The sequence below is a fragment of the Thalassophryne amazonica genome, chromosome 5 (genome assembly GCF_902500255.1).
Source record: "Thalassophryne amazonica chromosome 5, fThaAma1.1, whole genome shotgun sequence".
NCBI classification, from domain to species: Eukaryota; Metazoa; Chordata; class Actinopteri; order Batrachoidiformes; family Batrachoididae; genus Thalassophryne; species Thalassophryne amazonica.
The window spans coordinates 23,729,041-23,743,939 of NC_047107.1; the positions used below are offsets into that span (position 1 = coordinate 23,729,041).

A 14,899-nucleotide genomic window follows, 5' to 3' on the forward strand; every position below is an offset into this window, starting at 1 on the left:
CATGTACATTCCAACATTACAGCACATTTTGCAACGAGAGCCGGTTTCCGAATGTAATCGGAGCTATTAAATGCACACATTTTGCTATAAAGGCGCCATCACATGTGACATTTGTTTTGTTAATAGGAAACATTTCCCTTCCATCAGTGTTCAAATCATATGTGGAGACTCCACGGCGCGTGATGGGGGCTTGTGTTTAAATAGTTATTTGTGTAATTGTTCCAAATGAAACCCAGAGTGGGCACATTTGGGGTATTCAAATGTGTTATTATTATTATTATTAATGTCTTTTGTGGGGCGAAGATGACGAAGAAGAGGAGGAGAACGTTTCCACAAACAGGGGGAGAAGAAGAAAAACTTAGAAGGGTGGCAATGAGAGTGGGGACTTTGAATGTTAGTAGTATGACTGGTAAAGGGAGAGAGCTGGCTGATATATGGTGGAAGAGAAATGGTGTTGGGGGTCATTTTAACCCCTTAATGCCTGAATTTATATAGCTGTATATAAAAAAATGTTTTGTGTGTTTTTGCCTTTAAGTAGATGGTAAATAATGTTGAGATTATTAATTTTACTTTTGAACAAAAAAATAAATAGTAATTTTGGTATTTTGGTAAGAATGTATGTTATAAGGTTATACTAATAATACTGGTATGTTGCAAATTTGCGACAACAGGCATACCTGGTCATTTGGTATGTTGCATATTTGAGTCAAATATTGTAGCATATATGCGACAATATGCATTAAGGGGGTTAAAGGAAGAGATGTTAAAAGTGTGTTGGAGGTTAAGCAAGTATCTGACAGGGTGATGAGTTGTGAAGTTGGAAATTGAAGGGTGATGATGAATATCATCAGTACATATGCCCCACAGGTAGGTTGTGAGATGAAGGAGAAAGGAAGATTTCTGGAGTGTGTTAGATGAAGTGGTGGAGAGTGTGCCAAGTATTGAAAGAGTGGTGATAGGAAGCAGACTTCAATGGGCATGTTGGTGAAGGGAACAGAGGTGAGAGGGAAGTAATGGGGAGATATGGTATCAAGGATAGGAATGGGGAAGGGCAGATGGTAGTTGATTTTGCAAAAAGGATGGAAATGGCTGTGGTGAATTCCCACTTTAAGAAAAGGGAGGAGCACAGGGTAACATAAGAGTGGAGAAAGGTGCACACAGGCGGACTACATTCTTTATAGGAGATGCAAGCTAAAAGAAATCAGAGACTGTAAAGTGGTGGCAGGAGAGTGTCGTGAGACAGCATATGATGGTTGTTTGTAGGATGACTTTAGAGGTAAAGAAGAAGAAAAGAGTGAGAGCTCAACAAAGGATCAGATGGTGGAAGCTGAAGGAGGAAGACTGTTGTGTGAAATTTAGCGAGCAGGTGAGAGAAGCACTGGTTGGAGAGGAAGCAATTTTGGACAACTGGAAAAGTACTGCAGATGTGGTGAGGGAGACAGCTAGGACAGTACTGGGTATGACATCTGGACAGTGGAAGGAAGACAAGGAGACTTGGTGGTGGAATGAAGAGGTCCAGCAAAGCATAAGGAGAAAGAGGTTGGCAAAAACGTTTTGGGATAGTCAGAGAGATGAAGAAAGTAGACAGGAGTACAAGGAGATGCGGCATAAGGCGAAAAGAGAAGTGGCAAAAGCGAAGGAAAAGGCATATTGCGAGCTATACAAGAAGTTGAATAGTAAGGAAGGAGAAAAGGACTCGTACCGATTGGCCAGACAAAGTGACAGAGCTGGAAAGGATGTGCAGCAGGTTAGGGTGGTAAAAGATGCACATGGTAATGTGCTGACAAGTGAGGAGTGTCTGCTGAGAAGGTGGAGGGAATATTTTCAAGAGCTGATGAATGAAGAAAATGAGCGAGAGAAAAGGCTGGATGATGTGGTGAGAGTAAATCAGGAAGAACAAGAGATTAGTAAGGAAGAAGTGAGGGCTGCTATGAAGAGGATGAAGAGTGGAAACCAGTTGGTCCAGATGACATTCCAGTGGAGGCATGGAAATGTCTAGGAGAGATGGCAGTAGAGTTTCTAACCAGACTGTTTAATAAAATCTTGGAAAGTGAGAGGATGCCTGAGGAGTGGAGACGAAGTGTGCTGGTTCCTATTTTCAAGAACAAGGGTGATGTGCAGAGCTGCAGTAATTACAGAGGCATAAAGTTGATCAGCCACAGCATGAAGTTATGGGAAAGAGTAGTAGAAGCTAGGCTTAGAAAACAGGTGAAGATCTGTGAGCAGCAGTGGTGAAGTGGTGAAAGTAGCTGAGTTTAAATATTTGGGGTCAACTGTTCAAAGTAATGGAGAGTGTGGTAGAGAGATGAAGAAGAGAGTGCAGGCAAGGTGGAGTGGATGGAGAAAGGTGGCAGGAGTGATTGTGACCGAAGGAATATCTGCAAGAGTGAAGGGGAAAGTTTACAAGACAGTAGTGAGAACCAGCTATGTTGTATGGCTTACAGACGGTGGGCACTAACAAAAAGACAAGGCAGAGCTGGAGTTGGCAGAGCTGAAGATGATGAGATTCTCTTTGGGAGTAATGAGATGGAGAAGATTAGTAATGAACAAATCAGAGGAACAGCTCAAGTGGGACGGTTTGGAGACAAAGTCAAGAGGCGAGATTGAGATGGTTGGACATGTGCAGAGGAGGGACCGAGGGTATGAGGCTGTTAGAAAAGTATTCGACCTTTTTATTTTTTTGCAAAAACCTGATGGATTTGAATCACGTGTGCTTGCATGAGCCAACCTTGTACCTTTGTGCCCAAGTGTGAACTTTTTCACGCCTGTCGATTGCGTCATTTGCTGGTAAGCAGCCTTTGTGTGAGGATGGGTGTAGTCTCTCATCGGATTTCTTTGCAAGGAAAATGGCGGAGCGACTGGAGCAGCGCGACTGCATCAAATTTTGACAGAAACTGGGTGACAGCCAGGTGGAAACCATTCGCATTATTCAGACAGCTTTCGGTGACGATTCTATGGGCATCACACAGGATTAAGGAGCGGTACAACCGGTTTAAAGACGTCTGCACAATGGTGGAGAGCGAGCCACGTTCCGGTCGGCCATCGACATGCTGAAATGACAGATCATTCCAAAGTGAATGCTGTGGTGATGCGGGACCGTCGTGTGACTATCCGTGAAATTGCGGAAGAGGTGACATCAGCACTTTTTCGGCACATTCCACTGTGACAGAAGATTTGGCCATGAAAAGAGTTGCAGCGAAATTCATGCCGATGGCTTCGGCACGAAGCTGCTGATGGAGCAAAAGCACCTCTGTGTTGAATTCTCACAGGACATGCTGGACTCCGAAAAAATTATGCCCACCTCTTCCACCATTTGGAAGATTCAGATGGCTTTTGGTGGCTTTTCAGTCGTGTGACTATCTGAGAAATTGTGGAAGAGGTGGGCATGTCACAGCATGTCCTGTGAGACTTCAACACGGAGGTGCTTTTGCTCCATTAGCAGCTTTGTGCCAAAGCCATCGGCATGAATTTTGCTGCGACTCTTTTCATGGCCAAATCTTCTGTCACAGTGGAATGTGCCAAAAAAGTGCTGATGTCCACCTCTTCCGCAATTTTTGGGATAGTCACACGACGGTCCCGCATCACCACAGTGTTCACTTTGGAAATGATCTGGTCATTTCTGCATGTTGATGGCCGACCGGAGCGTGGCTTGCTCTCCACCGTTGCGTGGCTCTCTCTCCACCGTTGTGCGGAAGTCTTTAAACCCGTTGTACCGCTCCTTAATCTGTGTGATACCCAGAGGATTGTCACCGAAAGCCGTCTGAATAATCTGAATGGTTTCCACCTGGCTGTCGCCCAGTTTCTGGCAAAATTTGCTCCAGTTGTTCCGCCATTTTCCTTGCAAAGAAAATCAGACGAGAGCACTACACGTCCTCACACAAAGGCTGCTTACCAGCAAATGACGCAATCGACAGGCGTGAAAAAATTCACGCATGCGCACGAAGGTTCAAGGTTGGCTCATGCAAGTACACGTGATTCAAATCCATCAGGTTTTTGCAAAAAATAAATAGGTCGGATACTTTTCTAACAGACCTCGTATATAGGGAGAAGGATGCTGAGGATGGAGCGACCAGGCAGGAGGAGAAGAGGGAGGCCAAAGAGGAGGTTTATGGATGGGCTGAGGGAGGACATGCGGTGGTTGGTGTGACAGAAGAAGATACAGAGGACAGGTGAGATGGAAAATGATTGATCTGCTGTCCCTGCATCTCTCCAGGTAATTTCCAGTCATCTGTAGTATAATTTCTTCTGTGTTCATGTTGTTGATGTGACGTCGTGGGACTCTCTGATCCAAGGGCAATTTACATAAAATTGATATTTAAATAGGTGCGTGGCCAGGGAGGAGTTTGGTCCCATGCTCAATTCCACGTTCAGTGGGATGTACAAACAAAACGTGCGTGGATTCATGCCTACGCACACTTTCATACATCTGAATACATTTGTGCTTATGCCAGATTCAGGGTTTTGGCGTACGCCAACTTTCAGTAGTTTCCATGCAAGTCCACGTACATGAGGCCCCAGGTATTTGGGACATTTCCATCCTCTTAATCGATTTACATTAATGTTTTAAAAGCTTGAAAACAGGTGATTGTGTGCATTTTGATTCTAAACCTCCATGTTTATACTGAATGCAATGAATATACCTAATGACACACCAATGATATACATACAGTTGTATGCAAAGTTACCCCTGGTAATGTTCATGATTTTCTTTTATAAATCATTGGTTGTCTGGATCAGAAATTTCAGTTAAATACAACCCCAGTTCCAATGAAGTTGGGACGTTGTGTAAAATGTAAATAAAACAGAATACGATTTGCAAATCCTCTTCAACCTATAATCAATTGAATACACCACAAAGACAAGATATCTAATGTTTAAACTGATAGACTTTTTGGTTTTTATGCAAATATTTGCTCATTTTGAAATGGATGCCTGCAACACATTTCAAAAAAGTTGGGACAGGGCAACAAAAGACTGGAAAAGTTGATGAATGCTCAAAGAACAACTAATTAGAAACAGGTGAGTGTCATGATGGGTATAAAAGGAGCATCCCCAAAAAGCTCAGCCATTCACAAGCAAAGATGGGGCGATTATAACCTAGGTTGAAGAGGATTTGCAAATCATTGTATTCTGTTTTTATTTACATTTTACACAATGTAAAATGTATATCATATAGCAGACAAACACATTGGTATTTGAGAAGTGAAATGAAGTTTCTAGTATTTACAGAAAGTGTGCAATAATTATTTAAACAAAATCAGGCAGGTGCATAAATTTGAGCACCCTTGTCATTTTATTGATTTGAATACATTTAGCACTAATTGCTGGAACACAAATTTGTTTTGGTAAGCTCATTGACCCATGACCTCCTTCCACAGGTGAATCCAATCATGAGAAAGGGTATTTAAGTTTGCCATTTAAAAATGTTTCTCCTCTTTGCTTCTCTTCTAATGAGTGGCGACATGGGAGCCTCTAAACAACTCTCAAATGACCTGAAAACAAAGATTGTTCAACATCATGGTTTAGGGGAAGGATACAAAAAGCTATCTTAGAGATTTCAGCTGTCAGTTTCCACTGTGAGGGCCATAGTGAGGAAATGGAAGACCACATGCACAGTACTCGTGAAGGCCCGAAGTGGCAGGCCAAGAAAAATCTCAGATAAGCTGAAGCGAAGGATGGTGAGAATAGTCATAGTCAACCCACAGACCTGCTACAAAGACCTACAACATGATCTTGCTGCAGATATCTGTGCATCGTTCAACTATACAGTGCATTTTGCACAAGTAGATGCAGAGGAAGCCTTTCCTGTGTACACGCCACAAACAGTGTCGCTTGAGGTATGCTAAAGCACATTTGGACAAGCCAGCCTCATTTTGGAATAAGGTGCTGTGGACTGATGAAACTAAAATTGAGTTATTTGTACATAACAAGGGGCGCTACGCATGGCTGTAAAAGAACACAGCATTCCAAGAAAAACACTTGATACCGCCAATAAAATTTGGAGGTGGTTCCATCGTGCTGTGTGGCCAGTGCAGGTACTGGGAATCTTGTTAAAGTTGAGGGTCACATGGATTCCAGTCAGTATCAGCAGATTCTTCAGAACAATGTTCAAGAATCAATGACAAAGTTGAAGTTGCACCGGGGCTGGATCTTTCAACAAGACAACAACCCCAAACACTGCTCAGAATCTACTAAGGCATTCTTGCAGAGGAACAAATACAATGTTCTGGAATGGCCATCTCAGTCCCCAGACCTGAATATTATTGAAAATCTGTAGTATGATTTTAAGCGGTCTGTCCATGCTCAGAAACCAACAAACCTGACTGAACTGGAGATGTTTTGTAAAGAAGAATGGTCCAACATACAAGTACCTTCAACCAGAATCCAGACTCTCATTGGAAGCTATAGGAAGTGTTTAGAGGCTGTTATTACTGCAAAAGGAGGATCTTGATGTATTTTTTCTGTTGGGGTGCCCACATTTATGTGCCTGCCTAATTTTGTTTAAAGAATTATTGCACACTTTCTGTAAATCCTATAAACTTCATTTCACTTCTCAAATATCACTGAGTTTGTCTGCTATATGATATATTTAACTGAAATTGCTGATCCAAACAACCAATGATTTATAAAAGAAAATCATGGAAATCATCAGGGGTGCTCAAACGTTTACATACTTTTGTATATATAAAATTTCTTTCCACAAATTAATTTGCAATATAGTTACGTCAGGCACCAGACCATTTTGGAACAAGATCTCGTGCCAGGAATGACACCATCCTCACATGAGAGTGAGTCGATATAGTCTTAAAATCATGTCATGATATTTCACTGAAATTTGCGATTTTTTTTATGAGGACATAAAAAATACTTAAGAATGATCTGAGACTGACTCACTGCTGTGTTGTTGTGTGCATTCCAACATATATAAATGCAAAATTACACAGTTATTTATTAGTCCTGTGTTTGTCCATTTTTCCCATCTAGGAACAGAATGTTTCATATAGAAAACATCAAGAGATGACAATAACTCCTGGTCTCAGCAGTGCACCACTGCTGGTTCCCTTCAACTCCAATGACCTGTTTGTGTGGGCAGTTCTTCAACAGCGGCAGCAGATGGCATTGTTCCTGTGGCAGTATGATGAGGAAGCGCTGGCTCGAGCTACAGTGGCCTGTAAGCTTTATCGCTCCATGGCCTTTGAGGCTCGGCAGAGCAGCATGGACGACAACACTGCAGAGCGATTCAAAGCCTACTCACTGTGAGTGTATGTCACTGTAAAAACGTTGGTAATACTAATGTAGCATTTTAAGATCCATCAGTTTTGACCATATACGTCGCTTACACAATTGAGAGTGACAGGAAGTTTCCTTAACGTGTTTTGAATAGTATTTGCAGTGTTGCAGGCATCCATTTCAAAATGAGCAAATATTTGCACAAAAACTATCAGTTTGAACATTAAATATCTTGTCTTTGTGGTGTATTCAAATGAATATAGGTTGAAGAGGATTTGCAAATCGTATTCTGTTTTTATTTACATTTCACACAACGTCCCAACTTCATTGGAATTGGGGTTGTAGAATGGGGTAAGAATGGAAGTTGTAAGATATGCCTTCCTCTGCCTTCACAGAAGGTAGATGCACTGCTGGGCTTTCCTGGTTATGATGTTGGTGTTGAGGGACCAGGTGAGATTCTCCGCCAGGTGAACTCCAAGGAACTTGTCACATCTTGTCCTTCTAAAGTCAATGACCATCTCTTTCACCTTATCCACATTCAAAAACAGGTTGTTGATCTTACACCAGACCGTCAATCCTTGCACTTCATCTCTGTATGCTGACCCATCATTCTTTGTGATGAGGCCCACCACAGTTGTATCATCTGCAAACTTAATGATGTGGTTTGATTTGTGTATTGCTGCACAATCATGAGAACAGCAATGGACTGAGCACACAGCCCTGGGGGGCCCCAGTGCTCAGTGTGGTGGTACTGGTGATGTTTTATCTGATTTGGACTGACTGAGGCCCCAGTCAGAAAATCAAGGATCCAATTACAGAGAGAAGTGTTCAGGCCCAGTAAGGTCAACTTTCCGATCAGATGCTGGGGAATAATAGTATTGAATGCAAAACTGAAGTTGATAAACAGATTCAAACATAAGTGTCATTATTCAGATGAGTGAGCGCCAAGTGAAGGGTCATAGATATAGTATCGTCCATTGAGCGGTTGACACGGTAAGCAAACTGCAAAGGATCTAATGAAGGAAGCAACAGGGACTTGATGTGCATCATGACAAGTCTCTCAAAGCATTTTATGATGATAGGTGTCAATGCAGTTGGACAGTAGTCATTTGCCTTTATTAGCCTCTCACTCATATGAGAGGCAAATAAAGAAAAATGCTTAAAATGGCTGGAGACAAAGAGGGCCCTGACTGGGGGGGCTTTGCCCCCAGAGCATGAAGGGTTTTAGCCATGCTAATGCTCCCCGGAACCATTTTCTGCAGTGAATTTGCTAGGAGAGATAGGAAGGATGGAGGCAGCTGTTTATCTAACTCTTTACAAGCTGGACAAATGCTATCTTCATATGCCAGCAGCTTTTGTGCCGTGTGAGTCTTCTCCAAAACTGGAGATAATAGGAACAGACCCGAGCCTAACACTGCTGAAATGATCTTGTTTTTAAATAAAAACTTTTGAAGCTCCCAAATCCCTTTCATTTTGTACAGCTATAGTCATAACAGTCCCCAGTTGTACAAACATTTCACATTTTATATCTTTCTGTGTAGGCTCTCGGTTGTCCAGGTGGTTTCCATAGTAGAGAAGATTGAATCTTCAACTGGACTGGGTTGCTTGATGTGAGGATGTTTCGCTTCAAATCGCAGAGGCTTCCTCAGCTAAAATTCTTGCTCTCGTGGTCTGAATTCTGTCTTGACTCTTGTAGAGAAGAATAATCAAGAAGTCACAAAAGCTGGAGTTTTAAACCTAACCAGACCCCTCCTACCGAGAGGCAGACTGCTATAGGCCAGTGACTAAACAATAGCTCTAATTAGCACCTATTGTGCTCTAGTTAGCACCCTCCTAATGACAGGGCAGCTGTCCCTCCTAATGATGGGACAGACCCTCTCCTGATGGCTCCCTTGACGACTCTGCTGATGATGTGAATGACTCATTACCTACAAAACTACAGAGGATCTTCAGACAGCACAAAATCCCAGTTTACTTTAAACCGGTTACGTCACCAGGCTTCTCTACTACACATTTTATATCGCAGTTACATACAAGGTCTGTTAGAAAATGATCCGACCTTTTTATTTTTTTTAAAAACTATATGGATTTGAATCATGTGGGCTTGCATCAGCCAAGCTTGAACCTTTGTGCGCATGCGTGAGTTTTTTCACGCCTGTTGGTTGCGTCATTCGCCTGTGGGCAGGCTTTGAATGAGCACTGGTCCACCCCTCTCGTCGGATTTTCATTGTCAGGAAAATGGCTGAGCGATTGGAGCAGCGCTGAATCAAATTTTTCCAGAAACTGTGAGAGACAGCCAGGTGGAAACCATTCGGAAGATTCAGACGGCTTTCGGTGAAGATACTCTGGGCGTCACACAGATTAAGGATCATTACAACCGGATTAAAGACGGCCCACAGCGGCGCAGGGCATGCCGCGCTCCGAGCGGCCATCGACAGGCTGAAACGACCAGATCATTTCCAAAGTGAAGGCTGTGTTGATCCGGGACGTCATCTGACTACCAGAGAAATTGTGGAAGAGGTGTACATCAGCACTTTTGCAGCACATTCCACTGTTACAGGAGATTTTGTAATGAAAGATGTGCAGAGGAATTTGTGCATTGGGACAGAGCCGCTCATGGCGCACAACAAAAAGCACGTCATAAGGGTGGTTGCAAGGGTGTGTGCTCTTGCAGCAAAATGAATTTGCCGTGCACTGACTTGTGCAGATGTCTACCTGAGATTTGTACAAACAGGAAACCAGAAAGTGAGAGAGCATCTGATTCAGAATCCAACTCTTGTGTTGTGTGGGCCGCTGAAGAGGAGGTACTGCTGGCCCACCACCACCAGAGGGCGCCCTGCCTGGAGTGCGGGCTCCAGGCACCAGAGGGCGCCGCCGCCGTACGAGAGCAGTCAGGGTGACAGCTGTCACCCATTACTGGACACAGCTGACTCCACTCAGCCCGGGGGTATATCATCAGGACGGCGTCTCCACCTCAGTGCCGAGATATCGCCTTAAGACTGAGGTAACGTTCTCTGCATTCATATTCTGAATAACCAGCTAAAACTTGTTAAACCTTTTCAGGACTGCTGACTACTAATAGCTAAATTGCTTGGATAAGTACTCACCTTCCTGCTATATATTGACAAGAGGTGGAGGCGGCTCTTCCCCTCTCAGTTACTGGGTGCTGTCGCATCCACACCTGTGTGTTGTTGCTCTCTCCCGCCAGCAGTACCGGATCCGACGAGCGGAGGCAGTGGCCACCTGGGAATTCGGGACTTGGCGGTTCCAGTATTTCCAGGGTTCGGTGGCAGAGGAGATCTGAGTGGTTCCGGTTCGACTGAGACGGACGTCTCCTACCTTCGAGCCTGCCCACACGACACCAGCGGATTCGACCCCAAATTGTTAATTGTTGTATTCGTTGTGCTCGTTTCACAACAGTAAAACTTGTTATTCACCTTTCTCCATTGTCCGTTCATTACACCCCCTGTTGTGGGTCCGTGTACCTACACTTTCACAACACTCTGATTCAGATGATGATGAATAAAGACATGGTCAAGAGGAGCAACTCAGTGCTAAACTTTTACTCATTACTCAACAACGAGTTGCCCATTTCAACTTAATTTACCATTCTGGCCCACCCTTTGAGAGGTTATATGGCTTTTGCAATGTGAAATATTTTTATTGATTTGAGAATTCACCAGAAATCTACAAAAATTATTGGCAAACTGTTTCTAGCAGAAGCTATGTCCTTTCCATTAATAATTTCTTGATGCAATGTTTTTCTGCCACGGCGGGAAAAAACAGAAATTTTTTTCTTTGAAAATTCTTCTGATTTTGGTACACCATAATTTTGTCCAGGGGCATTTTGGAGCATATCCCTGATTTCCAATAATGTAATATCCACCTTGCTTCAGGGTCTGTGGAATGATATGTCTACTGTCAGTTTAAACCAATGTACGAGGTCTATTAGAAAAGAAACCGACCTTTTTATTTTTTCAAAAACCATATGGATTTGAATCACATGTGATTGCGTCAGACAAGCTTGAACCCTCGTGCGCATGCGTGAGTTTTTCCACGCCTGTCGGTTGCGTCATTCGCCTGTGAGCAGGCTTTGAGTGAAGAGTGGTCCAGCCCCCTCAGCGGATTTTCATTGTCAGGAAATGGCGGAATGATTTGGGCTTCTTTTCCATCAGAATTTTTTCAGAAACTGTTAGAGACTGGCAGCTGGAAACCATTCGAAAAATGTATCTGGCTTTCGGTGAAAATTTAATGGGCTTCACAGAGAATAAGGACTGTTACTACAGCTTTAAGGACAGCTTTAAGGATGGCTTTAAGGACGCTCGGCGTGCCACGCTCCATGCCGCCATCGAGAGCCACAAACCAGCAGATCTAAACGGATGGCTCTGTGGATCCGAGACCGTCGTGTGCACTTTCTCTGGTTATCACAAGAGCTGGACATCAGCCATTTTAGGGCAGATTTCACTTTTAACAAGAGATTTTGTCATGGAAAGCCGAGCGGAGGCTTCGCACGTCACGACCGATTTGCTGATGGAGCGAGACAAAGGAACACCTCCGTTTTGGTATCACAGGATGGGTTTGAGATGGCGTTCAGACAGCTGTCGGTGGTTTTTCCATCGAATGATTATCCGAGAAATTGTGGATGTGCCTGGACATGCCAGAACATGTCCCGTGAGGCTTCATCACGGCGTTGCTTTGCGCCATGCGGCACCGCCGCGATGCACGGAAGTTCACTGTGTCCTTCATGATATCACCACCAGGGGGCAGCCTTTTACCTCCATATTACATAATATGTTGATGTGTTGTTGTGATACATCTCTACGACACTTCACTGTTACTTTAAAATGTGAATAAAATGTCATCTATTGATTTTAAGTCATTCCTTGTATTTTTTAGGCGTTTTCGCATCTCATGGATACGCCGCTAATTAACGGCTAATTACTAATTAAGGAGCAACTATTTTTGCAGGAACTTTGCATTTTCTGATAGTCCTGACTACTACAGATCAAAATCAAGTGGAATTCTTTTGCCCCTTGAAAGTCACCATGAACTCAAAAACTAAGCCCCGGACAGATTTTGCCCCATGGCCTAACACAATTAGACTGATTAGGCTACGTCTATAGGGACAAGGGACCCAATTTTAATAGACAATAGATTATTCAATTTGTTAGGCTATTTATTGGCTTATCTTGCCATCTAAAACTTTCTCTCACGCATTCGTGGCCGACTCAGAAACAAGCTCCGAAGCTTTGTTCAAACTCTCTCTGAACTTTTCATGCGCAGCTGAGGTATCAGGTGCAAGGATTTCAGCGAATCAGTGATCAGAGAATACTGCAGTCAGAACATTGTCAGGAGATGCTAACTGCTGTTTTGGGTGTGAGTCTTAAACTTCTCTCCTTTCATTAAGAAACAATGTGCTGTAGTCTGGTGTACTCTAATCTTGTCCTCAACAGAAAATTAACAGGAGATATTTTTGTTTTGGCGTGACATTTTTTGCTTGTGTGTGAGAGCATGAGCTTGATGCTGAAAGCGCGAGTATCATGCCAGATATGTGAGAGTTGGCAACCCTGTTTTTGGTTATATTTTTGATCCCCTAAACTGAGGGTTCAAATAAAAATGGTTGTAATTTGAACACCACAAACCTCCAACACTACGTTTGGATGAATATTCACTCAAATGAACTCTGAAAGCCTGCAATGAAACCACATCTCTGTTGTTGTCCTGAAATCAAAAGTCAAAATACTGTATGGGTTTATATTTTGGTGTAGAATGTATTTTAAGCATGTGTTTGTTTATCAGTGAGTTTGGGCAGCTGGCGGTGGATGTGCCGATTGTGCATTTCGTCAGAATGAGAAGATGGCCATGAAGCTGCTGACTTCTGAGATGGAGGCATGGAGCCACTTCACCTGTCTGCAGATGGCTGTCTCCTCAGGCCACAGACCATTCGTTTCACACTCCTGCACTCAAACCCTTCTCACAGATCTGTGGACTGGTGCACTCAACATGAGGAAGAACTCATTTCTGAAGGTAAACAGAGTAATTTGCATGATCTGAAGAAGTATTAGCTTATTAATTGTCCGCTATGAAAGAAACAGATAAGCACTGAAAGGGATTTTTGACCACTCACGGTAGAAATACTCAAAATATCAACAAAGCTCACTGTAGTTACCCTGGTAAATTGATCCCAGCTAGCACAGAACGTAACTGCAACATTGCTAAACTGAAGTAACGTTGTGTCCATGTTGCTACCACGTGGACACAACGTTACTTCTGGAGCAACCGGATTGCAACCTCCCAGCAGTGTTGCTGTTATGTTCTATGCTAGCAGGGATATAACTCTGTATATAATGACATTGTCGCTAATATGCTCAGAAATGTTTATCTATGTGTATCCATGTGCACCCTTTCTTTCAGATCATTCTGAGTCTTCTGCTGCCACCTGCCATCTTGCTGCTAGACTTTAAAAGCCAAGCTGAAATGTGTCATGTTCCACAGTCCCATGAGGCGTCCCTCTTTGACGTGACTCTCAGACACCAGGATCAACCAAAAAAGAAATAAATAACTTGGTACATGATTACTGGTAAGTTTTCTTTTTCCAGTGGATAGAAAAACTGGAATCTTGAGTTTTCTTTTCTTCTGTGGTAGGGCCATCATCGTGCACAGCGTGGACAATCATCTTCCGAATCGGGGCACAGTGCAGGGCCACAAAGCATCACCTTGCTGATGTTGCAGTCATTGTCATGGCTCACAAGAGTTTATGAATTCTACACAGCACCTGTTGTCAAGTTCTGGTTCCATACAGTAGGTGGAGTGCACATTGGCCCATTCGTGATAACTGTAAAGCTGTCATCTTAGAGATTCTGCTTTGCCCCGATGCAGCATGTATTTATTACTTTTTTGATACTGGACTGTTGCAAATCCTTATCTTCATTTTAGGTGACTGGTGCAAGATTATTTTAATTTCAAAATTTGACCTTTTTCTTCTTTTGCTGTACCTCCACTATAGATGTCCTACTTAGCTTTTCTGATGTTGTTCTCCTATACCGTCTTGGTGAAGATGGAAGATCAACCCAGTGTCCAGGAGTCACTTGTCATAGTATACATATTGTCCACTGCAGCAGAGAAGATGAGAGAGGTGAGAGAGCTGATGATCTTTCAACTTATAATACAGAATAATTTAATCAGAATTTAATTTACTGCTGAGTAAGTTCACACATACAACCCCTGGCAATAATTATGGAATCACCGGCCTCGGAGGATGTTCATTCAGTTGTTTAATTTTGTAGAAAAAAAAGCAGATCACAGACATGACACAAAACTAAAGTCATTTCAAATGGCAACTTTCTGGCTTTAAGAAACACTATAAGAAATCAGGAAAAATAATTGTGGCAGTCAGTAACAGTTACTTTTTTAGACCAAGCAGAGGGAAAAAAATATGGACTCACTATTCTGAGGAATAAATTATGGAATCACCCGGTAAATTTTCATCCCCAAAACTAACACCCGCATCAGATCAGATCTGCTCGTTAGTCTGCATCTAAAAAGGAGTGATCACACCTTGGAGAGCTGTTGCACCAAGTGGACTGACATGAATCACGGCTCCAACACGAGAGATGTCATTGAAACAAAGGAGAGGATTATCAAACTCTTAAAAGAGGGTAAATCATCA

At 42.9% G+C, this 14,899-nt stretch overlaps 1 protein-coding gene across 1 annotated transcript in view; it reads left to right on the plus strand.

Moving 5' to 3' along the window:
* Window positions 1-14,899, plus strand: part of trpm6 (transient receptor potential cation channel, subfamily M, member 6) — a 97,554-nt gene that overhangs the window by 25,089 nt on the left and 57,566 nt on the right. Inside the window, 6 exon segments of the mRNA XM_034169798.1 lie at window positions 6,985-7,256; window positions 13,030-13,055; window positions 13,058-13,257; window positions 13,645-13,749; window positions 13,876-14,031; window positions 14,237-14,365. Coding sequence (XP_034025689.1) covers window positions 6,985-7,256; window positions 13,030-13,055; window positions 13,058-13,257; window positions 13,645-13,749; window positions 13,876-14,031; window positions 14,237-14,365 — 888 coding nt within the window.